At 36.5% G+C, this 27,874-nt stretch overlaps 1 protein-coding gene across 2 annotated transcripts; it reads right to left on the bottom strand.

The window, feature by feature from the left end:
- Nucleotides 1–805: 805 nt before the first annotated feature.
- Nucleotides 806–27,874, bottom strand: LOC120347669 (uncharacterized). Of its 2 annotated transcripts, none has more exons than XM_078118131.1 (10): nucleotides 27,061–27,874; nucleotides 26,557–26,687; nucleotides 26,151–26,237; nucleotides 25,450–25,521; nucleotides 24,668–24,903; nucleotides 24,446–24,588; nucleotides 23,970–24,092; nucleotides 22,823–22,942; nucleotides 1,064–1,129; nucleotides 806–982 (listed from the first exon to the last, which is right to left on the bottom strand). In XM_078118131.1, the coding sequence occupies exons 1-10, from the start codon at nucleotides 27,154–27,156 to the stop codon at nucleotides 821–823; spliced, it is 1,236 nt and encodes a 411-aa protein (XP_077974257.1). In that variant the 5' UTR covers nucleotides 27,157–27,874; the 3' UTR covers nucleotides 806–820. The 2 variants fall into 2 exon arrangements, with proteins under 2 accessions (XP_077974257.1, XP_077974256.1); XM_078118130.1 differs by lacking the exons at nucleotides 806–982; nucleotides 1,064–1,129 and adding exons at nucleotides 20,949–21,724; nucleotides 21,804–21,869 and having other exon boundaries at nucleotides 27,061–27,863.

Below are 27,874 nucleotides of genomic sequence, written 5' to 3'. Positions count from 1 at the left end.
CTTAGTGTTGTTTTGTCCTCGAATTGCTACTTCATCCATCCGAAGTTAACGTCGAATTTTTAAGTAGCTCAGACTTGGGAAGCCGATCGATCTCTAAACATGTACACTTTACAGCATATACCGTTAATAATTCTGTTTTGCTTTGTAGGTACAAGTGAGCTCAAACCATTTTTTGTAGACTCTTTTTGTAGAGCAAATATAGATTTTTGTATTCTATATTGTCAAATATTTTATTTCATAATGAAAAATGAGAAAAATGAAAAAACACAGTTTATATATATATTATTGATATTAGTCGATGACAAAATGAATGTTGTCGTAGAAAAAATAGGAGTAGTATGTATATATAAGGTGTTGAATAAGACATTTATTCACAATAACGCAGATATCAGCATAGCCTGTCATAGTAACCGAGTAGATTTATATGTTTAAATATAACTTGATTCCGATAAAGATTCTATATAAAAAGGCCAAGTCACAAAAAAAGAAAATATTTATTGTCGCGTTCGAGATTTCTTAAAATATTTGTCACTAGAGCAGTACACAAGAAATTTGTTTTACTACTATTAAGGTGTTATGCACTTCTTTCTGAAACAAGGTTTGGGTAGTGAGGGCAACTGAAACAAGAGACACTAGAAATGTTCTAATTTGACATAGTCAGTCATACTTCTTGCATCCGGGGTAAGATGGTGGACTTCGGCTAGAAAATAAACCTATCGTGAATAAAAACTGGAGTATCTAAGATTCGATAGCAGCACATCTGCATCAGAGAAACTGCGCCATTGAAAAGAATCAACAAGTAAACTACCGCTAACCGACACTAAAAACAGTCAGGACACGTGACTGTTCCTCTTTGTTGACAGTTGCCACATTTCAAAGTGGTAAATCGATTCTTTTGACGAAATCCTTTACCTTTCCATGATTTGCATGTGACAATACCAGTCGCAAGGCAGCTGGTACAGTGATGACGAATATTGTATTTCTTGAAAAATAAATATTGATTAGAATGATAGTAAAATTTATTTTACGAAACAGATAGAATTTGATCTAATATTAAATATACCGGAAAATCTCGAAATCGTATCCTCAAATCTCCGCAGTCGCTCATTTCTTGAATTTCGTCAAAACCCTGGAAAAGTTCATGGGTATTAATAAAATGCTGATATGTACCGAGCGTTAGTTGTATGCATGTTCCTCATGAGGACATTGCAAATTAGCCCAAAATTACATTAGTTCACAGCATGTTTTATTGGAAACAAGTATGAATCCTATTATGCGATTTCATGTCAGCTTTTTAGGCAACAACTTTACTTTAATTTGGAAATAGAAGTGTAAATATGAAAATATTTACCTAAAATTCTCATAAAATCATAACCTAGTTAAATATAGGATGCTGATAGAAGATAGAGTAGTTACTTAGATCATTTGACGTTGGTATCTAAGCATCGCAGGTGCCAACCGTCTCACACGGGATTTTATGAATCGAGTGAACTATGCAGAACCGATAATGTTTTGTCCATTCACAAATATTAGCTCCGCACGTAGTGGTATACTCGTGCATAACTTTGTTCAAGGTGGGCGTGTCAAAGGCGCTTTTCTAAAATAGCTCATTTCTTATGTCATCTTATTTTATGTTGTACAACATTGTTTTTACCGATGTGATTCTTTACTTTTGTGTTCAGACCAAATGCAAGGTCATCACGGACCAAATAGCTGCGTGAATACCACAAGCGATAGTTACACGATCGATCAAACTCGATATTCTGGGTTGGGAACTCGGTTTTGGTATATCAGACATTCGCTTAACCCTAATCCCATATCAAAACTGCATATCGTCTTTACAATCGTGATGCATCGACGGTCATGGACAAAGCAATTCTGACGAAAAATAACATAAACCTATGCATTTTCATATCTCTGCGTAAAGTCATGTATACACAAAAGAAACTTTAAAAAGGCTAATCTAAAAATTACATTTCGCTTTTTACTCAGTATAAATCATAATAAGTTACTGAAGCGATAAAAAATGACTGAAACGAATCTTACAATGAGATAAGAATGAAGTGAAAATGGTATTGTAACTCTTACCCCTGCGTAGACTCCATCGATGTACAAAATGTCGCTTGCTTGCAACGATCCTAAAAGTTACTGATTTTATTTTCTAGTAATTTTATATTTGATATTGTTGTGTTGCTCAATATATATATACAGAAAATTTGAGCAATGCGAATAAAATATATTTCATTCAAATTAGTTCATTCAAATGTTACTGAATCAGGATATTTTATGTGGAACTGCCACAGATTTGTATCGTCACAACATGAATTAATTTTTTGCGTGTATCCTGTGCGTCCTCTGACTCAGAGAATCTTCACCCAAATTATAAACAGTTCATTTTGACGTAAAGTAAACATAGAAGGATAGAACAAAACAATGAGTAAGATTCTACTCAAGAACTATGAAATGAAAAAGGGCCTTGGGAGGCATAAAAGCAGCACAATAGAATATAGACTATAGCAGCATTCACATTGCAGCTATGTGAACAACAGTTCATTCTATTTTTGGTTGTTTCATTGAAATAAACTTCTAATTTTTGATAATATAGTTGAGATGTTTTGAATAAGGCGTTTTAAAGAACCTTTGTTTGATACATATAATACAGATGAACTTTTATACAAAGCAAACCCATATACGAACAACACGTTTTCCTATTTGTTACAGGTAAATTAGAAAAATCACGAAGCGTTTATGGTCATAATGAGCATGATTTCAATTGTTGAATTACTCTTACTATTGTCATCAATTGCACTGATAACAAATGCAAGTCAGTTACAGAAAAGCTGTATTTCAGAGGGCATGGAAATCGATGCTGGAAAGGTACGGTGGAGATGAAGATAACAACTCAAATTGAGACTAAATTATAGAAGTGTGTTGAACCCACTTGCTTTTGCTGATTTTAATGAAAAACATGACTCTTTAAGTTAATATTAAAGTACTTACTTCTAATCCGTTATTAGTCAAAACCATTTTTGTGTAACTAGTATTAAATTCTAATCAACCAATGCTAACATACACCGTGTTTCCCAAATATAAGACAGGGTCTTATTTTAATTTTCTTTCGAAAAATAACACTAGGGCTTATGTGGGAGGATGCCATCTATCAAAAACAAAATTACGAAGTAGAAAATTACGAGATTTTCAAATATACAAAATATGAAACCCGATATCCATTTACTTAAATATAACACGTTTTTATTACACAAAAAACTGCCGTTATTCAAAATTGACCATATTATCATCCTCTGGAATGTCATGCCAGTCACTAGATTCATAAATTCCAATGAAGATTTTACTCATTGAACCTTTTCCTTTCTCACGCGTTTTAGTTTAACCATTTGAAACGTGTAAGAGAGATTTCTTGCCTTCGATTAGGTCAAAACAAATTTCACGCTATCGGCTAGATCTTATTTTAGGGGTAGGGCTTGGATTAAAATCATTTTTAAATTTGGGCTAGGTCCTATTTTCAGGCTATAGGACTTATTTTCGGGGAAACACCGTAATTGAGGTTTTTCCCATTTTGTAGTTATCAAAAACTACGTGGTATTCTGGACTGATGAAACAACGTCTAAGGTCTCTTGTGCCTGATTCACTAATATCACGTCTACAGAAACTGGATTCCAAGCTGTTTCAAAGGAAAATGGTTCCAGGTAAATATATGAAAACAAAAAGCAAAATCTACAGAGTATAAATGTGTTACAATAAGTAAAATATTGTTGAAAATAGCTAAAATTAAAAATAAATTATTTACCTATAGTGATTCTTCTACATTTTCATATGTTGTTTAAATTACCAAATCTACCTGAGAACTCGTCCAAGAGTTACGAGTCTATTTCCTCGGATCTGATAGCATACTAATTAATAATGCTTTCCAATAAATTCTCGAAAACACAATTATAAAATTAGATAACAGGTTGCATAGAAGGACAATTTTTGTAACACCGTTTTATTTGCCAGATATGTTGAATTTGAATTTCATGTTGACTATGAAAGAGATGGAACTTATCATATTAGGAAATCAGACGATGGTATGTTGTGTACACAAAATGTATCCCAATTGAATGCTTTCAAAACGTCGTGGAAAGTTATTGATTAGCATAACAATGAAAAGTACTAGTAAATTCTTTTATTATTTTCCTTCTAATTTAAGACATTTGTTAATTTTTTGACACAAATTGAACGTTTGCAGAATTTATTCACCTCGAGCACGGAGAGGAAATGAACGGACTTGCGAATAAAGCGGTGACAAATATGGGTAAAATTACTAATACATGTACATATATAATATAATATTCGATATATAGATAAATTATTATTCTTTTGTTGGTCTGCAGTTAAACTCATTTAATTCTATTTGTTTTAATCAGACAACCTTTTAGACAATGCAGCTATAGTTTTTCTTTCTGACTATGAAAATTATTTTGCGGCTTTGTTATGTCCACTCGACAAAGGTATGACAACTTATATCAAACTTTTTAAGTACTGGAAGATATTGTAAATTAAATTACCAAGTCGAAGTATTTGTTGTTGCATCATGAACTAGTACAAATACCGGAATATAAATACTCCTTCCATTGAGTTCAAACGTTTGTTCTCTACCCATTGTGGACATGAACAGCAGTCTCGTTTTGCCTTAGCTATATATATATGCAAGGTCTGGTGATATCAGAATCTTATCGAAAAAACTTGTGTGCTTTACTTTGTTCAGATCATCAGGTGATTCGTGGATTTTTTCCAAGTCCAAATCCAACTTTGTGACAGGTTGCAGCCTTCATTAACGTCTTGCATGATGTCGCAATATCTGCAAAATTTTCTCCTTCAACATGTCCAGAAACTGACTGAAGTCATTATTTGAGCTAACCAACTATTATTTATCAATGTTAGTTACATATCTATATATATATATATATAATAATTTCATCAACAGTCCTCGATGTTTGCTATTATTCAGAATATTGTATTTTAAAAAATAACGCTGATTAAGTTGTTTTATAATTATCTAAATATATTTTATCACACCCGTATATGAATGAAAATAATGACTAACTCGTAACCTGTAAGATAATATCACTATTTGACAATTTAGCCATTGATAAAAAAATGCTAAAAAATACGTTAAATATAATTACTATTACCAAATTTATTGTTAATTAGGTTTTGATTTGGGTATTTTGAGAATTTCGAAAAGTATTGATATTACGTAAAGCGAACTCGCCACGAATTAGCTTGGCTTGGGACAAGATTGTGTTGTCAGTTTAGTTCATGCGATGTGACTGCTATACGTTTCTTAATATAGATGCCGTCGGTAAAAAGTAATGGTCAGAAGGATTGGCAAGATTTACACACAAGCCATTCACAGATTCTCACTTCTCTTTTTATTCACGTTTCTATTGCAAAATATACTAATAGTTTTAAAAATTCGAAATCTTCTTTACGGTCGATAGAGTATAGTCAATGATTCGAGAAAATTCATTCCAGTATATATACATGCTCTTATTCTCTACGTTCATAATGGTCTCCCGGCAGCTTATGCATATACGTACGGTTTCACAAAACATTTTCATGCTTCCGAGTCTTATTCCTCTGTTTTAAATCATTCCAATTTTTACATGTCAATTTGTCGTACTATTTTCAACTTGACAAGCTGGATATTCATCAAGTACATCCGCTTGCTGTTGCCAACCTCCGTTTTTTTTTCAGAGCTCCAGAAGTATATGCACCAAGATAGCGCACATCCTGAACATAGTATTTGTACCAGGTTATGGTTCAGGTTGTGCGCCATCTTGGTGCACATACTTCGGGAGCGGCGTTTTTTTGATCCTGCTTAAATATAGTTTTATCAAAATATTAAACCACATTACAAAATATCATTTTGTTTTAAATTTTAGCATGAAAATCAATCGAAAACAAATTTAGCACTTTGCCTTAGCCATGATCCATCACAATCATATATACCAGCTTGTCAGCAGAATTTCGCAAGTAAAACCAGAGCCAACCTATTTTTAGAATGAGAGCTAAAAAATGACAAAGTTATTAGTAGATTATCAGTAGCATTGTGCATTTCTTTATGTTTATATATTTATTGGTATTCGTTATTCACCATATACTTTCTTTTCATATAGTGGGTAAATTATTATTTACTGATAGCCTAATAAACAAATAGTGATATATAATTATCTATGATTTACCCAATGTGGGATACCTTGTGACATCAAGATGCCAAAGATCAGATGCCCAATCAATGAATGTGAATTTGAAACAGAGGATGAGGCCTCTATTGTTGCTGCATTGCTGAATTTACACGCTACCACACACAGCGCACAAAAAACTCAACAACCCACAACCCAAGTTGAAAAAGTAAAACGTCCAACCATCACATCTGCTAGCTCAACTGAAGAATGTATTTTGAATCAAGATGGACAGACTACAAAGCTGCCACAAAAATATTTGGCCAAGACATAATTTTCCAACTATTGGAATGCTGTGACGATCCACTGCGCAAAGATCTAACTCGCACCTCACCTAATCTTACAGGAAAATCAGAACAATACATACTGAACGCTATCAAAGGAAAATGCCATGATCGCCAGAGTCAAGCTCGCCAACATGAAACAAGACAGAGACGAACCAGTAAGAAACTTTGGCGCCCGCATTCGTGGCCAAGCGACAGTCTGCCAAGCGACAGATTCCCAGTCCACAGACGCCATCAGCTCATATCGAAAGGGGCGCATTAAGTCAAGCCCACATCCGATAAGATGCAAGCCACATGTACTTACTGCGGAGAAACAGGACACGGCAAAAGTTCTCCACTGAGAATCAAATAACGTTCCTGTCCTGCTTTCAATCAGACTTGCTACCACTGCTTGAACTACACCATTTTGAATCAGTTTGTAGAGGCAAAACATCGTCAAAAATGGTCAAACCATCACAGGAACCTGATGACATGGAGAACTCTATGTCCAATTCATTACGCTAAGTTTACAAGAATTCATCCAACGGAATGGCCCTGGACCACCACCAATATGTGCCAAAGATGGGAAAAACGCAAGTCAGATCCACAGCTATTTTTTGATATTATGATCGACATACTGCCATCTGGCTTTGCTAAATTGGGGTTTAAAAAGATTTTCAAACCCCAACAACAATGACTGCGACCAATAACAAATGGATACATATCCTTGGCGCCCTAGTTGCAAGATTTTCAGGAACAACTGATAACGGGAAAATAGTTCGTTCCCGTCAGATCATTTACATTACCGACAGCTCGGACAAGCTGTTCTTGAGCAGGAAAGCATGCATTGAACTTGTCTAATTTTTCAAAGATTGGCGGAGTCAACAGGGAAATGACATCAATTAACATGACGGACAAAACTTCGACAGGGACTAAAAATGGTGACATATAAATATGCACATGTCCCCGCCGCAAACTTCCCCCACCAATCCCAACGTCGTTACCATACTCGCCGAATGGGGAAAACCGACAGAAGCTACAGGAGTATCTAATCGAATAATACAAATCTAGCACTTTCAACACCTGCGAACACCAACCGCTCCCTATATGATGGACGGGCCGCCAATAAAACTTATGATAGACCCTGAAGCAAAGCCTGTCGTTCATCACACACAGGTACCAGTACCCCTCCACTGGAAAGAAGAGGTAAAAGCCGGCTTAGACAGGGACACTTATAGGACTATAGGATATTGGGTAAACTATCTGCTTTTGGTTAATAGATTACGTGTTTAATCTTAGTCACTCTAATCTTAAAATTAGAAGTAATATCTTAGTCATAAAATACGTAACAATTAGACGTACTGTAGGGCAGGGGTCCGCAACTACGGGGTCGCGACCCAAATTTGGGACGCGAAACCCCCCGCTCTGGATCGCGAAACAATTTAAATTTCCCATAAATATGAGCATTGCGTCTGTGTAGCGTATTTATGTATAACAACTTTATAAATCACTGATTATAATTATGAATGTTTCCCCGAGTATACACTTCCTTATTTACTGTCGTAACATTGGCCAATCAGCATAATTGCAAAAATGAAGTAACAATAAACGTTTCAGAAGCGCTCAGATACTTTTTCCATTCAGACAGTCTTTCGTGGTTGTGGATATTATCTCGTTTTGGCAATTTTCGCGTGTTGTTTGTTAGTTTTTAGTTGTGTTTTGGTAAATATACGTCCTAATCAAATAACTAAGTCCTAATTCTTGAAATAAGAACCAATAATTTTGCAATGGTAGAGTGTAGATCCAAGAGGAAGAATTCAAGAGATCAAAAGTCGAGGAAACATTCGTTACTTAGTTGTTCGCATTGTTACATACTACTACGTAGACTTTAGGTTTTTCAAAATGCTCCGTACGCACCCTCAGGACTCCGTTAAAGACACTTAGACCTCCGCGAGCTATTCGTTCACTTGAAAACTGTCCTCGACCCACTGCCCTACATCAATCTACTTACCTATCCTCGACCCACTGCCCGACCTCCCTCAACTTTCCTATCCTCAACCCACTGCCCTATCACCCTTAACCTTCCTATCCACGACCCACTGCCCCATCCCCCAACTTTCGCATCCCCGAACCACCACTCTATCTCCCTGAACCTTTCCCCTCTCGACCTACTGCCCTATCTCCCTCAACCTACCTATCCTCGACCCACTGCCCTATCTGCTACAACCTACCTATCTTTGACCTACGGTGCTATACTATTCAGTACTATTATTTACTACCCGATCGCCACACTGAACTTTACTATCTTGCGACCAACTTCCATGGGTTAAACTGGTTGTGTATGCCAATGAGATGATTCAATCGTACGTCGAAAAAACAGGATTGACGGCATTCGTATAATATGTAGGCTGGAATCTCAAATGGTAAACAATAACCATAATTGACAGTTTAAAAATGTGTTACTAATTGGGCTACTGATGGTTTCTTGCTGGGAATGACAGTTTTCTAAATTTTAACAAGCCGTTTTATGCCCTTAATAATTGGCCATGTCGTGAGTCTTGTGACAATATGATGCCGATCCGAAATGAGCAATAGTGCTCCTGTTCGTATAAAGTATTTTTCTTTGACATTTTATAGTAAAAGCTGCGTCCTTTGCAGCTTCATAAGTTTCAGATAAGATAAGCTCAATTTTGGGACTACACGCTGGATTGGAGGGCAGTTGGCAACGCTAGCTACGACAAAACATTTCATGTCTTAAAAATAGTTTGGAAGGAATTACACTCACTAAGCGACTTATATTTTTGACTGTTTTTGACTATTCAGCCTCCTCAGCCACGTAAAAAAAATTTGTATATACAACAAGGATATGGCAGAACATTCGTTGAAAAAGACTAAGCGTGCAAATATTCGATTACTTCCTCGTCGTTTTGCCCTGCACGGAAATACAGGCGACATTAAATGAGTTTCTGAAAAGGAACTCACATTTTTCGATATCGAAAGGCCTGTTAAAATTTTAAAAACAGTGACTCCAAGCCCGATGCCATCAGTAGCCTAATTAGTAGCACATTTTTAATCCACTAATTATGGTTATTGATTACCAATTGAGATTCCAGCCTACATTTACGAATGCTGTCAATCATGTTTTGTCGACGTACGATTGAATCATCTCATTGGCATACTCGACCAGTATAACACATGGGAGTTGGTCGCAATTTGGTAATGTTCATTTTGACGGTCGAGTCGTAATTTTAGCGCCGTTAGGTTAGGTACTCAGTGGTATAGCGTCGTGGGTCAAAGATAAGTAAGTTGAGGGAGGTCGGACAGTGGGTCGAGGGTTGGAAGTTTGAGGCGGATAGTGCAGGGGATTGAGGGTAGAAAAGTTGAGGGAGATAGAGCAATGAGTCGAGGATAAAAAAGTCGGAGGGGATAGGAAGGTTGGGGAAATAGGAAAGTGGGTCGAGGATAAGAAGGTTAAGGGAGATTGGGCGGTGCGTCGAGGATAGGAAGGTTGAGGGAGGTGGAGCAGTTGGCCGAGGCGAGGGAGACAGGGCAGCGGATCGAGGATAGGAAAGTGGAGGGAGATAGGGCAGTGGGTCGAGGATTTGAGTTGGAATGACTGTATAACTTCACTGGCTCTAAAGTCTAAATCAGAGGTCGGCAATCTTCTGTCGTTCGCGGGCCAAAATAAAGGTTGCAAGTCATTGGCGGGCCGCACGTATTAAAAACCAAAGAAATGACCAATGAATCACATTTTTCCACCCAGAAAGTTCAAGCAGTGCGCGAAGACTGATTATTTGAATATTTTCAGCGTCATTAAACCATTTGCGCTCAGCATCAACTTTTTTACGTTCTGTTGCCATTTCTCTAATTATAATCAATTATAGGCTCAATAAACGAGTGAATGTGAATTATATACTTGTTAGGTTATAGTATAATTTAGTTTCTCAAAACAAATTTTGACACGTAAAGAATATATTCGTCAATAAAGCTGTTTTGTTAATATAATTCAGTGAAGCGTCGCGGGCCGAATCCGAATGTGGTTTGCCGACCCCATATTTAAACCCTCCAAGAAAGTTTGATCATTTTACTGTGTCGGTCGATATTTGTCTCATCACTGCATCTAGAAATCACTGATACATTTATGCATAGACCGAATTCGATATGAAAGTATCAAATATAATTGGCTTCATAACTGCAAACTCTGCCTTAACAACGAAACATTGCGATAATCTTAAGTGCTGAAAGAGCAACTCAAAAATACGATTTCAATCCATTCCTTGCTAGTAGACGGTTAAAAAAGTATTCCATGGTTGCCGTAGTGTAGTATATTAGTCAACTCAAAGGCGAGCAACGATGAACACAATTGAATTGATATGACAAGACATTTTAAATTCACGGGTCGGCCATGGATTGAGCGATGAGTGTTGCTCGGGAATTTTCTATTCTGAACCCCCTCCCAGGGTTGCCATACCGTGCTTATTTCTAAGATTTTTGCTTATTTTCTAGCCCGCGTCTTATAAAGTAACGATGTGCTTATTTCTAAGTAACACCTTTTCTAACAAAATACTTGTTTTGCGTACAAAGCTTGCGTGGAAACGATGGACGAACTTTTTCTGTCAACAATGGGGTTTGCGGTATTTCCAGGCAAACTGTGACACACACAATAGTTGCTGCTAGTTTTTAGGAATACTGTTTTCAGGGACAAACTGCAATTTAGAGTAAGCGTAACCATGAGTTCTGTTTCGAACATGAAAAGAATTTTTTTTTATTAACTACTGCTATTGCGACATCGAGAAAGGTGGAAAACAGTAATCGGTGCCCACAATACTACCATAAAAACACAAGAAGCATTGTGGGAAACCAAAGTATGAGGACTTTAGGTTAGAGGTCGGCCGCCTGCGGGCCATATCCGCCGCACGGAGTAAAATAATCCGGCCCAAAATGCTCACTTAAACCTACGGATCGTTGTTATGTTATTCTTATTCTTCATTAATAATTCGTTTTCCAATCTTTATGAAAAAAAATCGCTTTTGTTTTCAATTACTTAACCAAAATAAAATTTTCCTTGCAAAGAACTAGGATTAGTGATAGACATTTAGAAAATTTTGATTTTATCTAGTGTGTCACCTAGTGTCGCATTAAATATTATTTGTAAATATTTTGTATAATAAGACGACTTGACTCAACGAGTTGTCGCAGTGTTCGCTCGCTATTAAAGTCCGAAATTTGAATTTCTAATCTGTATGAATAATGTGGTTCATCAGCCACCCGTTCAGTTTTTAACTTTCTTGAAAAAATATGTGCGGCCCGCCAAGATTCGTAACACTTGGCTTTGGCTCGGGAGCGATAAAAGTTGCCGACCCTTGTCTTAGAGATTGCGTGTGGCAGTGACTTCGTCTCTTTCCATAGCTTTTTGCAATTTTAGAGCTGCGTACAACGTAGTAGTATATATTTACGGTACAACCATGTTGGAAGCGACTTCTAATAATAAAAAGTGGGAGACTCGTGTATGATTTCATGCCTATTTTTGGCTCTGGGTAGATGGCAACCCTGCTTATAGAAAACCATGGCTGCTGCGCCCTTAGTTATAGATAATGTTATATTTGAATCACTACCACATTTTGAAACCACCGTCGTCAAATTTTATTAGTGATGGTAATGCTTCTTCACAGATACAAAATTAACCAAGTCAGTTTTCCAAGTGAAAGAATAGCTCGCGGAGCCCTGAGGCTCCGTAGGGGGCACTTATAGCAGTGGTGATCAACGCCCGACAAATAACTCATCTTCTCACCCTCATCGGATAGAAATACATCACTCAAACCCTAAATATAACCGAATAACAGCGAATATTGTATAAAGATTGGTTCCACGTGTATCTTACAGCAAAGCATCCAAAATTCATTAAAAAACCAATACATTTTCCCGCCTATCAGCGTTTTCATACATAAAATACAATTACAGATCAAGGCTAGAGGTAAAAAAATATCTTCGAGTTGCTGTCTCCCAAATTAAACCTCGATTTGATATGTTGTGTATTATACACAAAGCTTATAATTTGCATTAGTCATAATAAACGCTATTATTCACAATTTTATGTGATAAGTTTAATATAATTTTGTGCAAGAAAAATGCTAGTGTCGACAATAGTCTTAAAATCGATAACTAATTACATGTTTACCAAATGCTTGGGTCGCGAGAAGTTGAAATTTTTTTTGGTCGCGCTAAAGTATAGTTGCGGACCCTTGCTGTAAGGTTCGATGACGATAATGCGTCGTGCCCTAAGGATACCAAAACCAGCATAAAAGCGACCATTCGTTAGGAGAGAAAAAGGGGATAACGATAGACAAGTAATAAACGAACTCGGGCTTGCAGTGAAACTTAGATTTAACAGTCATGACTTTAATTGATCTTTGTATTTGTAAATATACAATTGCAATACATGTATTCGGAACCAGGAGTATGTCTTCATAAGATCAGATCAGAGAGCAACAGAAATAACCAGAAACAACCGCAAATACAAGAACAATAGCAAATACTCATTTGTTCCCTAAACACTCAACTAGGAGTAATCGAACCTGTCCCTATCGATCACATGGTGCCACGAAATGGTTATATGCGCAAAGAAAAATGGTAAGCCTCGACGAACTGTTGATCTACAGCCCCTGAACAAGTTTGCTACTCGCGAAACACATCACACTTTATCACCTTTCCACCAAGCTCACCAGGTACCTCGTATCACAAAGAAGACAGTTTTCGATGCTTGGAGCGGCTACCATAGCCTACCCCTACACAAAGATGACCGCCATCTAACAAGTTTCATCACACTTTGGGGCAGATACCGTTACAAAACAGCCTCACAGGGATATATTGCATCTGGCGATGGCTACAGCAGACGTTTTGACGAAATCGCCTCTGATATTTCTGACAAAACGAAGTGTATCGATGACACATTATTATGGTCAGACAGCATTGAAAAAGAATTTTTCCAAGCTGTTCAGTGGCTCGAGCTTAACCGATGCCCGGTCCTGGTTTGGCATGGTGAACCAGGTATCATACGCTTTTGCATCAGATGAAAAGATGTTATCATTCCGCCAATAGCTCCAGCCGTCGACCAAATTTGTCTGGACGGAAGAACTCAACCAGCTCTTTGAGGAATCCAAAAAAACAATCATCAGAGAAATTGAATCGAAATCTATGACAAAGATAGACCCACATGCCTAACCACTGATTGGAGCAAAACCGGGATAGGATTCCGGCTTCTTCAAAAACACTGTTCATGTCCCACACAAAACCCATTCTGCTGCAAATCAGGATGGAAAATAACACTTGTCGGTATCACGCTATGCGTCAGTAGATGGCGAGGCCCTAGCTGTTGTTGACGCCCTTGAGAGAGCGCGCTATTTTGTTCTTGGGTGCGAGAACCTTACAGTTGCTGTTGATCACAAACCACTCTTGAAAATATTTGGAGGCAGATCACTGGAGAACATTTCGAACCCCCACCTAATGAACTTAAAAGAAAAGTTGCTACGCTACCATTTCTAAATGATACACGTTCCAGGCCTAAAAAACCTAGGCTGACAGCATGTCAAGACATCCAGTTGGTAAAGCAACAAAGATGACATTGATTGATGACATATCTGCATTAGATAACGCAATCGAGCATTCTAATGATCATAATTCGATACCCTTTCTACCTGGCTCTTTCATTGCTAACATCTGCATATCTAATGAATCAGAGAAGTTTCTCACATCCTGCGAAAATGCCACCACAATCCATGCTCTCAACAGCCTACAATCAGTTACATGGGACGACGTAAAAGTAGCCACTAATAGCGACCCAGGCATGTCAAAACTCATGACTATGATCAAAGATGGCATCCCAGAATTCCGTATGAACTCTCCGTGGAACTACGCGAAAATCATAGATTTCGTAACGACCTCCACACTTACGACGGGATAATACTCAACAACAGGGGTGGGCAACCAACCCCTGGTACGCGTGCCAAAATTGACTACAAAGATGTTATGACGTAACAAAAGAGTGAGGTCCCGAGAAATTTTGTCGAGAAGACCGCAGCATTCATTTGGCTACATTCTTACGTAATATAGTTCGTCTGTGCTGCCCTTTTTCTTCATTTCTGCCTGATTTATGAAGTATAGCTCATGTTGGTTAGAGTTACTATTTGCTACCTTACTGTTATAAATTGATTTCGAAAGAACTATAAGCGATTAGGGAAGGGAATACAAGAGAGAAGTGCAGAAAACGAATTATTGCATGATTGGAATGCCATTGCCAAAAATATTTCGTGTCTTAAAAACTTTGCAACTGCATTACTCATGTATGTTTTCATTTACATATGCTTGTGAATCTCTGTTCTCAGTTATGAACTTTATTAAGTCTCGTAACAGGAGTATACCAAAAGATGAAACGAGTAGTTTGTCTATTTTTTTGAAAGTTACCAAATATAAAACCAATGTAAAATCTCCATCAGCGGTAATGCAGCAGCAGAAGGCTCACTGATATAGAATAAGAAAAGTAATCAAATCTATTTGCCGGACTGATATTTTACCGAATAGTGGATCTGTCTGTACATGTTTAAAAAGTTTTTTGTTTTGACAGTAGCAAAGCATTGTTTCTATATTGGTAGGCACGCGGAAGAATTATGTCGTTAAATTTAGCCGATTTTGGCACCCGAGCCGAAAAAGGCCCACCCTGCTCTACAAGAACCGGATTGTGGTTCCACCGTACCTCAGGGAACGCATCCTAAAATCCACTCATTCTGTCCATCAAGGGTATCTTCTATGTCATGACATCACGAGCAGAGACATCCGTTTTCTGGCCAGGCATCCCAAATGGTATCACAGCTGCGAGGACAAGATGCAAGCACTGCAATCGTATGGCACCATCTCAGCCAAGCAACCCACCTACGCCCACAATCCAACCAGTATATCCATTCCAATTTATATGTGCAGACTATTTTCACTATAAAGTGTTTAACTACTCTGTCATAGTCGACAGATATTCACAAATGGAGAATTAAACACGGATGCATTCCAGCGAGCGATGCTACAATATCGCAACATCCCAGATCAGGATACTAAAATGTCTCCGGCCATGCAGGTATTTGGTAGGCCAATTCGGGACTTTATTCCTATTCCACCAGGAAAATACGTACCTCAACAGACATGGCGAGAAACAAGAACAGCCAGAGAGGAAGCCTTGAGGAATCGTCACATGAAGGCTGCGGAACGCTGGACTGAACACATGCGACAACTCCCTGCCTTGGAGATCATGTCCGAATCCAAAATCGAACTGGCACACATCCGAATAAATGGGATAAGACTGGAATTATCATAGAGGTGAAACAGTTTGACCAATACAGGGTTAAAGTTGACGGATCTGGTCGAATTATCATGAGGAACAGAAAATTTCTTAGGCGATATGTACCAATGTATCCTAGGAGCCCAATTATCGACCTCTTTCAAAATATGGCATCCCCATACATGCCACAAATTCAACATGGCGCACGTCCAAAAGCGTTGACCGGTCACGAACAATACCACCTGATGATGAAGCAAAAATTCGTACTCCAGAAGAATAAACACCAGAGAGCGAACCCAACCACCCGCAGAAACCAACAACTGAGTCCCCGATGACACTAACATCTTCAAACTATAAGAAACTACGTAGAGCAGGGTGGTCCAAACCCAGCCCCGCCGCCGCTTCATTATCTGTGGCCCGCGTCACATTCGGAGAGTAATCAATAAATCGCATTTCGTGTTGTTTTGTAATCAAATTAATCAGTAAAACATATTGTTACATATTAATGATACATATATTTGACACTAATGTCACTGAATTGACTATAGTGTTATGGCTAGCTGAGGCAATTGGCGAAGTTGAATGATGTGCTTGGCAGTCTAAATTATTATCTGGCTTTCTATCTTTTTGGTCGAGAATATATGCTAACAATATAGGCATCATAGAAAACTGAAAATCAAATGCGGATTCTATTAGCCTGGGATGGCTATGTCTGATAACTATGTGTTTGCACAACAAAAAAAGCGTTTGTTTTGTATTGCACTGTTTACCTATTCTTGGCACTATTGGGGCCCGCAAACAATAAAAAAATAAATTTGTGGCCCGCGGAGCCGACAACCTTGGATCACCATGACCTAGAGCGTTATCCAGGCTTCAACCTTATAACAACCCTGGTCTGCACGAATAGCCACGAATAACTTCACACAGGCCTAATACCTTGCCAAATCAAGATCTACCACTTCGGTCATTAAGACACAAGAAAACCGACTAATGACACAAATTTAAAATAATTTGCAATTATTGATATTGCAAAATCGTGTCAAACATTTATTTGTCACAATGCTCATTTATATATCAGTCTTTGTCTAAACTGGAACGCTATCCAAAAACTTGGGAGCGCATAGTGGATTATCAGTAGCATTATGCATTTCTTTTTGTATATATATTTATTGGTATTCGTTATTCACCATATACTTTCTGTTCATACATTGTTTACTGATAGCCTAATAAACAAATAGTGATTTATACTTATCTAGTTATAGTCGTCAAACATCATAACTTTACTTGAAGCAAAGATAAAAAATATTCCGTAAGAGAAATATTGTCAGACAAGCCAACTCAATTTGAAAACCTGCATACATTTTGTGATTTTCATTCAATGCTTCGGTAAGATTATGGGTTGATGCGACAGAATGTGCAAAGAAGTTGACAAAATAACAAAAGTAAATTACCTTAGATAATTAGGTCCTCATAATTAGCGCCTATATAAACAGACACGAGTTATTTGTATTCATGTCAAATAGCTATGAGGCGAATTTTATCCTATAATAGACGATGCCCACAATGAACGAATTCATGAATATAAATTTCGAAAATCGAATGAGGCCGCAAAATGTAAAACACTGACCAGGTGAGCTACTGGTGCCACCATGTCTTTCACGTTCGCATTTTTTTTTTCAATTTTCATGATATCCAAAGGTGAAGAATTAGCCTTGGTGTTTCCGGCGGAACCTTATACATGCATGAGAATCAAATATTTCACTTTGGCCATTCATTTGCGTCCCATATTCAGATAATAAACATATATAGAATGGCCTTTAAATTTTTAGCAATTTTATCTATGTTCGATCAAGATTCGTCTGAATATAGAGGTTTCATCTGCGTCAGAGGATATTTTACTGATGCAAAAATGGCACAATCTGAACTCAAGCTGTGAACAACCAAATGCGCCATTGCGCAATCTACCTTACGCAAAGCGTTACGCACGAAACGTCGCGTGAACATTATCACGACAATGTCGTCGTCGCCCTTTGCGTTGTTACGCAAACTTGGGCGTCAAAATAGTTGATCAATTTTGTTCACAAACCATTGGAATCGATAGCACAAATTCTGCAACAAAATGAGTTATGCGTAATTTAAGAAAGTCATCCGTATATCTCCTGATAGGTAATTGAGTATACTTTTCAAAATTTTATATAAATTGATGACACATTTCTAAAAAAGTTGTCAAATCTTACCAAAATACAAAAAATTAGTAGATGGGGCTAAAAATAGGCTTACACATCTCATCAAAACATCTCGTAAGAAATGATGCCAGTTATAAATAAAAGACTAGATTAGCTTTTATAAGACATATTACATACCATCTGATATCTATTGGTTTAGAAGTTACATTGATTTAAAATTAGGGATATTACAAATTTTTAACGCGTCGAATTGATGAGACGCCGTGTGATGTCAGGGTGAGAGAGAAGCGTCGTTCTGGGGATTCAGAGTTCAAGGAGTTTATACCGCACCAATCTGCACCAGTCTCTCTCGAATTTGGCCAGTACAAGGTTAGAAAGAGACCATTTAGTAGCAAGAATACCGTTTATCAGACTTACCAAAAAACGCCTAAAATCAAGATGATCGTACACAAAATCATCTTCATCCACAAATATTTTGCTATATGGCGCATATTCATCAAACTTCAAAGCTATGTGTTTTTATGTTGTTTACAGTCGGTTCATGTTCAAGAAGTCGGCAATTGCTTGTTTTAACTTGTGGTTGTATCGCGCGAAATATTTGTAGTATTATCAAAAACATAAAACTAAATCTCTCAACATGCGACTGCGACTAATGATTCAACGTGTTACTTCAATACAAACTCAAACCAGAATTTGAGCTAATATCTGTGTTTTTATCTATACTAATTTTATTACATTTATTTGGAAATACATAGCATACTAATATATACATATTTTGAGTTTTGAACTGCATCAGAGTATAAACGTTGTATTCATGATTTGAATATAAAAATGATTTTAATATATAATTATAAAATTCTCACATCGACTAATGCAAAAAAAATTAAGTTTGACTGAAAATTCGCTCATTTATATGTGTTTGAAGTTTAACTCACGACTTCGTAACTTTCAGCAATAAGTCATTTAACAGATAATCCAATTTATGAAATTATGGAAATTTTGTCATGTGGTATTCAAAACTCCACTATGAACAACTTTCAAAATATCGCTATTAGATCTCTTTTCAGGTTACACTTTGACCTCAATAAAATAGTCTATTCTATTTTTGAAATTGCAATTACTTCGCAAAATATAATTTTGTAGACGATGAGATTTTAGTTCTGAACAATTCCTGAGCAATACTTTTCAGTATGTATACTGTCAATTTATTATTTTTCCATCTGTGTCATCTATTACGAGTATAAAAATAATTAAATGAGTAGTCTAATATTTTCATGTGCATGGTCTAATATCGTCTGTTACACGAGAAACTCATTTGTGATTAGGCAACCGAGAGCACTTCAGTTCGAAAGCGCAGTCGGAGTCAGATGTCGTTACGCACGACGAAACTTGATACGAAAGTATATTCGGGGTTTCGGGAACAAACGAACATTTTACAGCGAACTAATCCGTGCCAAACTTGGCAAGAAGGTCTGTCACGATGTCTACAAAACCCACAAAAGTGATCAGGCCAAAGGAAGAGGTTTATTTTTTGCAAAATCGGGTTTTTGGGTCTCGGATGCGAGTACCCGTCAATCTAGTCACACTCGAGTGATTTCAATGTTTACAGGTCATTGAGCTCTGTTTCCGGGCAGAGCGTTTTGCAGACTATATTTTTACAAATATATTCAACAGGTGGGCAGTGGCTTACAAGCAAAGCATTTAGGGGAAGCGTGAACGTTTTTAATGATGGACTATGATTAAATAGCCAGCTTGCGGTGTCGACCATATCCAATGATGTTCCTCATTCCCGCAAATAGGATAAATAACGTAGTCCCCCGGAATTGGGCGACGACGATTGGGCACCAACTCCACTATACTTAAAACGAACTGTATTACTTGCGTGAAATTTTGTCATACCATTTTTTATTGAAAACCGCTAAAAATAACGCTGTGAGTGGCTCACCATATGCCACAGAAAACGAGTAGCCCAACTGCAGCAAAAAATAACATGTGACCGAAATGCAGCAAATAGATGTTGATATATATGGGGGAAGCATCAAGGCATCAAAGCAAACCTGGCGGCATTTATTTTGCTTGGTGAAACCCTGGCACGATTTCAAATACTCGTCAACGGCTGACAAGCGCAGTTTTATCTCTTTGAGATAATTTCTGAAAAAATTGAATGTTTTTTCAATTTATCCTCGGGTAGCAAAATTTTCAAGAATATATTTTTCAAAGAATTTGGGTCGAAATGATTTGACTATCTGATCCTTCAAATCAAAGTCCCATCATCGCAATTCACATCAGTACCGGTCGTTTGGTGAGAAACGCATTTGTCGAGAAAGCGTCGGACTAACCTGACGTAATCTCAAGAATGTTGAATGTCAGAACAGCGTTCAAATGGATTAAATGAAACTGCAAAACTCGGTCCCGCAGCACTCAGAGGAAATTTATAAAAGTAATAACCTTCTTACGACTTCATCCATTAATCAAGTATTGGAGCTTTGAAATCTTCTGGTCTATTATTAATGAGAAAAGGGCGATTTTTCCCGAAAACAATTTAGATCGAAGCGATGCTTTTTTCTGCAATATTTATTCTGATGGCACCAAATATCCTAGATTATCCGCAATCATGGTTAATCAGCAAATAGTTTTCTGTGCAACTATCGAAATTTTGTCAGCCGTCATTACAGTTTTATTCAGGCGAAGTTTCAGATGAATCGTAATGTTAATTTCTCTCTTAGTGTTGTTATTTTTGTCATCGAATTGCTATTTTATCCATCCGAAGTTAACGTCAAATTTTTAGGTAGCTCAGACTTGGGAAGCCGATCGATCTATGGAAATTTACACTTTACAGAATATACCATCAAAAATACTGTTTTGCTTTGTATAAGTACAAGTGGGTTCACACAATTTTTTGTAGACTCTTTAGTAGAGCAAATATAGATTTTCGTATTCCATATTGTCAAATATTTTATTTCACAATGAAAAATGATAAAAATGAAAAAACACAGTTTATATATATATTATTGATATTAGTCGATGACAAGATGAATGTTGTCGTAGAAAAAATAGGAGTAGTATGTATATATAAGGTGTTGAATAAGACATTTATTCACAATATCGTAGATATCAGCATAGCCTGTCATAGTAACCGAGTAGATTTATATGTTTAAATATAACTTGATTCCAATAAAGATTCTATATAAAAAGGCCGAGTCACAAAAAAAGAAAATATTTATTGTCGCGTTCGAGATTTCTTAAAATATTTGTCACTAGAGCAGTACACAAGAAATTTGTTTTACTACTATTAAGGTGTTATGCACTTCTTTCTGAGACAAGGTTTGGGTAGTGAGGGCAACTGAAACAAGAGACACTAGAAATGTTCTAATTTGACATAGTCAGTCATACTTCTTGCATCCGGGGTAAGATGGTGGACTTCGGCTAGAAAATAAACCTATCGTGAATAAAAACTGGAGTATCTAAGATTCGATAGCAGCACATCTGCATCAGAGAAACTGGGCCACTGAAAAGAATCAACAAGTAAACTACTGCTAACCGACATTAAAAACAGTCAGGACACGTGACTGTTCCTCTTTGTTGACAGTTGCCACATTTCAAAGTGGTAAATCGGTTCTTTTGACGAAATCCTTTACCTTTGCATGATTTGCATGTGACAATACCAGTCGCAAGGCAGCTTGTACAGTGATGACGAATATTGTATTTCTTGAAAAAGAAATATTGATTAGAATGATAGTAATATTAATTTTACAAAACAGATAGAATTTGATCTAATATTAAATACCGGAAAATCTCGAAATCGTATCCTCAAATCTCCGCAGTCGCTCATTTCTTGAATTTCGTCAAAACCCTGGAAAAGTTCATGGGTATTAATAAAATGCTGATATGTACCGAGCATTAGTTGTATGCATGTTTTTCATGGGGACATTGCAAATTAGCCCAAAATTACATTAGTTTCACAGCATGTTTTATTTGAAACAAGTATGAATCCTATTATGCGATTTGATGTCAGCTTTTTAGGCAACAACTTTATTTTAATTTGGAAATATAAGTGTAAATATGAAAATATTCTCATGAAATCATGACCTAGTTGAATATAGGATGCTGATAGAAGATAGAGTAGTTACTTAGATCATTTGACGTTGGTATCTAGGCATCGCAGGTGCCAACCGCCTCACACCGGATTTTATGAATCGAGTGAACTATGCAGAATCGATAATGTTTCGTCCATCCAACAATAATATAGCTCCGCACGTAGTGGATATACTCGTGCATAACTTTGTTCAAGGTGGGCGTGTCAAAAGCGTCTTTTTAAAATAGCTCATTCCTTATGTCATCTTATTTTATGTTGTACAACATTGTTTTTACCGATGTGATTCTTTATTTTTGTGTTCAGACCAAATGCAAGGTCATCCCGGACCAACTAGCTGCGTGAATACCACAGGCGATAGTTACACCATCGATCAAACTCGATATTTTGGGTTGGGAACTCAGTTTTGGTATATTATACATTCGCTTAACTCTAATTCCATTTCAAAACTGCATATCGTCTTTACAATCGTGATGCATCGACGGTCATGGACAAAGCAATTCTGACGAAAAATAACATAAACCTATGCATTTTCATATCTCTGCGTAAAGTCATGTATACATAAAAAAGAAACTTTAAAAAGGCTAATCTAAAAATTACATTTCGCTTTTTACCCAGTATAATTCATAATAAGTTACTGAATCGATAATAATGACTGAAGCGAATCTTACAATGAGATAAGAATGAAGTGAAAATGGTATTGTAACTCTTACCCCTGCGTAGACTCCATCGATGTACAAGCGAGGCAAATCTGGAAATTTATCACTGGAAGAAAGTCCGAGCCTTCGATATATTTCATCTTTATACTCAGCGTTCGAAAAAACGTCTCTGTCCTGTTGATAAATAAAATACATTATTTGCATTTTAACAAAAGGCGCATTAATGCCTTATGATAATACACTCAAGACCTAGCAAAATTTTAGCATCATCTCAGCATGGAACGTACAAGGGTATTTAGTAGGAACCCCGTTTTAATGTATTACGCTCGATTAAGGCGCTAATATTGGCACCAGTCAAATTCGAGATCGTTTACTTCTCTGAGAATAACACGAGCAAGGACGCTACGAATTTAGTATGACACGGGGAAAAATGAGGTTCTTTCAAATATGGCTACCTATCCTTGTTTGAAACAAAGTTTGGGGACACATATTAGAACAGTCATCTCAGCTCTGAAAAAGCATCCAAATATATTTCGAATCCGACCATCTTAATTTGGACTGAATAAAAATCCTGGCCATGGTAAACTATATACAAATAATAGTATAAATATATCGTCAAAAAACTTTGATCTCCGGTAATTAAAATTGCCTCATTAGTTACTCTAGTATATACAGGGTGTCTCAAAAGGAATTATACACTTTCAATTTTGATTTTTTTTTTTTCAGGTACTCATCATATGACATAGAGCATTCACGTTTTCAGAAAACATAGAATGGATAAGTAGTAAAATTTAGGTATTGTTTGCATATTTCATCAACCGACAGAATGATAAGGAGGGTAACCCAAGAAATTAGGTGCGAAATTGAAACTAATTCCAAATTCTATGTTAAAGAGACGCTGAGTTTGCCTTACTGATTTATATGCTTCTTTCCGAACAACAATTTCGCACCTCATTTCTTGGGTTAATCTCCTTGTCATTTTGTGGGTTGATGAAAAATGTAAACAATACCTATATTTTACTACTTATCCATATTATGCTTTCTGAAGAAATGAACGCTCTATGATGAGTACCTGAAAAGTAAATCGAAATTAAAAGTGTATACTTACTTTTGATAAACCCTTTATATATATATATGCTTATACTCGACTAAAGAACAAGACGTGGATCGTTCTGTCTACAATTACTGGTCACTCACAAACCTCAAATTTAACACGAAATCCTCTCAATATTTTTCTTGCTTCTTCGCATCTGTATGCAATTGATCGATGAATTCCTAATGAAGTTGTATACAAAATAATTTTCCCGCGATCTTCTTCAGCTATCTAAATAAGATAAAAAACGTTTTGTTAGTCTGTGTGCAGATTCAATATATTGTTTCATAAATATAATAAATATCTATAGATGATATTTCGATTGCACTAATAAATGAAAGAAATATATTATTAGACGACAAACCAAAGCAACTCGGCGTTTGAACAGAACAAAATATGAGTGACAAAATTGGGGTATCTCGTTTAGTGGGATATATAATTTATTGTCTCCGTGATTTTGCTCCGAAGTCTTTGCCCGAAAATACAATGGGCGAAAAACATGGAACGAGTTTTTATAAATAAAAAGCGCATGATATATATATTACCCTATTACAAACAAATAATCACCCTAATCGCATACCCACCTTTTCACATTTCTCCGACAAACTAAAGTGTTGAATTCCTGCCAGGACACGCGACTTCACTCCGACAATATCGTCTTCCTCTTTCTTATTTCTGATCACGTTAAAATCCCCCGTAAAGGCCCCAGCAACCGTAGCTCTGCGACCTAAAATTATCAGTTCGAATTGACTTTCGATTCTAAAAACTACAATTGAAAATAATGTTGCACAAACTGTGCCTCATACCTGCAAAATTTCCTTCGTGTTCATAAAAATCGTCAAAATCTTTCTGGTGCTCTCTAGTTATGATAAAATGACTTTGTTCAACATCTATTTCCTTATTTTCGGGGTTATCGGGCACTTTGATAGATTTAAGTTTTTTCATCGGTTTTGTTTTTTTCTCCGATTGTTCTGCTTTGTCATAACGCACTTGTAGATCGTATCGTTTTACTTCATTGTTCTTTTTACTTGCTTTTTTAACTCTATAACAAAAACACAACTCATTAATGATGCGCTATGACACCAGACATGTCTTCATGGGTCCTCGCAATTCAATTGTGTATAAGGTAGGAAGCGCCTGCTATAGATAGCTCATGCGTTAACGTCGAAATTATCGGTATTGGAAGGACCGCCTAAAATAGGATCATCTTATAATTAAACTTGACGTTTTCAATGAAATATCCAACTATGGCTGAGAAATATTTGTCAGGGCGAAGTTCACAATACATGGCAAATTGAATGGACTTTTACTGGCCGACTATCGCTGTAAACATTGCTCTTCGACGTTAAATATTTCAAAATTGTGAACCAATCACATTTCTGAAAAACTAATATATACCATAGTTAGGTTCAGAAAAATTTAAGTATCAAGTCCGATTCTTCATCTGAAAAAAACATACTTAAAAAACTTGCACTAACAAATTTACCATGATTCTCAATAAGGACATATGAGGAAACCGATTATCCTACTTTCTAAAAGTAAGAAAGCCACTATCATTTCATTTATGAATATTATTTAGACAACTTACTTATTGAAATTGAAAAAATATTCTTCGGTGTCTGAATCGGAATCTTCAAAAGCATCTTTTCCATTTGATGAACTGGACAAAAACATTAGAAGGATATAAGGGTTGAACCACTTGCAATAAAAACATTATATTATTATTTTACGACTGTTGACATAAGTTGCTTACTGTTCAGAAATTCGCTATATCAAAATACATTAACACTGCATGAGTGAAGATGTAATATTGGATTAATCAATTTCATGATCTGAATGCGTCTGGGTTTATTTAGCCAGTTTAACCACCTTCCGAATAAGTAGAAGATTTTGTAAGTTTTCGGACAGTCAATTGTCCGCACAGATTGTCGAGTGATCAGCAGCGAAATAATGACACTCCAATCTTAGCGTAAATAGAGCACATGAATGAAATGTAATAAGCTATTATCTTCATTTATTACTATGTATAGATGAAGCACCCATAACTACTAAGGAGAATGAAAGAGTCATATATAAATATTGGTGACCGTACATTTGAACCCATGTACATTTGAACCCATGCGTATATCCACGGGTTCAATCTATATGCGGGTGCTATAACCCATGGGTTAGGGTTAGTATGGGTATAACTATCCGTGAAACAAAAAAAATTCCATAGGTGCAATAGCATACAGGTACAATTGTCATGGGTTCAAATGTAATGGAACCATAAATATTATGCGTACTTACGATTGATAAGATTTTGAATTTGACTTTTGAGTTTCGTCTTCCACGGGTTTTTGATTTGAGGCATTTTGATTTGGAAGTACTCTGAACCTGAAAATCCAAAAAAGTTTTATAAAAATACTTGTCGCAAGATGGTATGTTTCAAAACACCTCTCATGTACCGCGTTTAAGAAAGGGCATTTCTCAATTACAAGTTATTGATGAACAGATAAATAATTACCACATAAAAAGTTTATATCTCAAAATGTACTTCATTGTTTTTCACGAAAAGTGATGTACTACGCTCATTTGGGAGACTGAAGGAGGCGCTGATAAAAATACCAATTCGATTTATTTTTTTGTTATAAACATGAAATGAAGACGAAAATCAACGACGCAAAATTAAGTAAATCATTGATAAATTACAAACCTTACTATTTTTGAACTGTCAGAAATAAGCTGAACCACATGCTCATGCGATGCATCGTACACGCTTACTCCATTCACGGAAATAATATAATCTCCAATTTCCAATCCAGCTTCTTCGGCAGGACTTCCTTTCTTATGAAGCAAATAAATGAATAAATCAAATAATTGTTTCAAACTGTAAATGATAAATCCGCATACGTTTTGAAGTACAGACTTGAATGGCACAAATCGACAACCCAAGGATGTGAATATCAAATGCACTTGACTCTCAGAATCATTTAATTAAGTTAAATTGGTGTTATCCCAATACTTTAGAAACTTTTTTCATTTTTCAGTCATTGCAAATCTGAACGGGTCAAATGTAGCAAAATTTTGATGCTTCTGTAATTTTATTTGAATAGATTACAAAACATAAATAAATAATTAATTTCAAATGCCATATTACCCGGTATTATTTATTCTAAATTATTAGGAACTTCAATATTATTTCATATTTTGTACGTACCTGGACACTTTCAATATAACACGGTGATTCTCCAGATATTTGCAAACCCCATGATTCGTCATTTTTTCTCATTACCTCAAGCGTTATACAATCCATTTGATTATCTTAAATTAGATTCAACGTCTTATTGCACGGACGAACAAAAAATACCAGGCGTGCAAACTAAAAAAAGTTTGTGTCAGATCATCAAAAGTGAAACGGAAGACTTACTCCGACCGACATTGAGTAGGCTATATTGAGACTCGGTAAGTTGTGCGTTCGGAACTGTGGGTAAAATAATTCAGCGTCAATCGTAACTATGTTTTCGCTAATTTTCATAGGTACAAAAAAATCAACGATGATGTAACTGAAAATGCTTATTTCTATCACCTGAATATTCAAGCAAACTATAAAATCCACACCCTTTGACTGAAGTTATATTCGTACTTGGAAATATAAATACTTACAGCTTGGGAATTGAAACTACACTTGCCAATACTGTCTATACGAGTTATAAACCGGACTTATATTATAGCAGACACAAAGATTATCCCCAATTAGCAATAAGTTTCAAATCACGAGTTTTGTCACATGATACTCATAAATAAAACAGCTTAGCTGGCTACCACAAGGTAAGTTAAGCTTCATTTCGACTATCTCTAGCAAGAATTTTTGTAAATCTAATTGCTGGGTCTAACTAACTGGTCTAAATCTAACTACCGACTCGGAAGCGTTATTTTCTGCTCAACCGGGCATGTCGAAATATCCCGTCGCTTTTATTTCAATCGATACGAAGTGCATTTCAGCGTCGCTGTCTTACATTTCCGTAGTTTCA

Source organism: Styela clava, chromosome 11 (assembly GCF_964204865.1).
Source record: "Styela clava chromosome 11, kaStyClav1.hap1.2, whole genome shotgun sequence".
NCBI lineage: Eukaryota > Metazoa > Chordata > Ascidiacea > Stolidobranchia > Styelidae > Styela > Styela clava.
The sequence above is the reverse complement of the archived record's forward strand: the minus strand, read 5'-3'. Positions and strand labels throughout refer to the sequence as shown.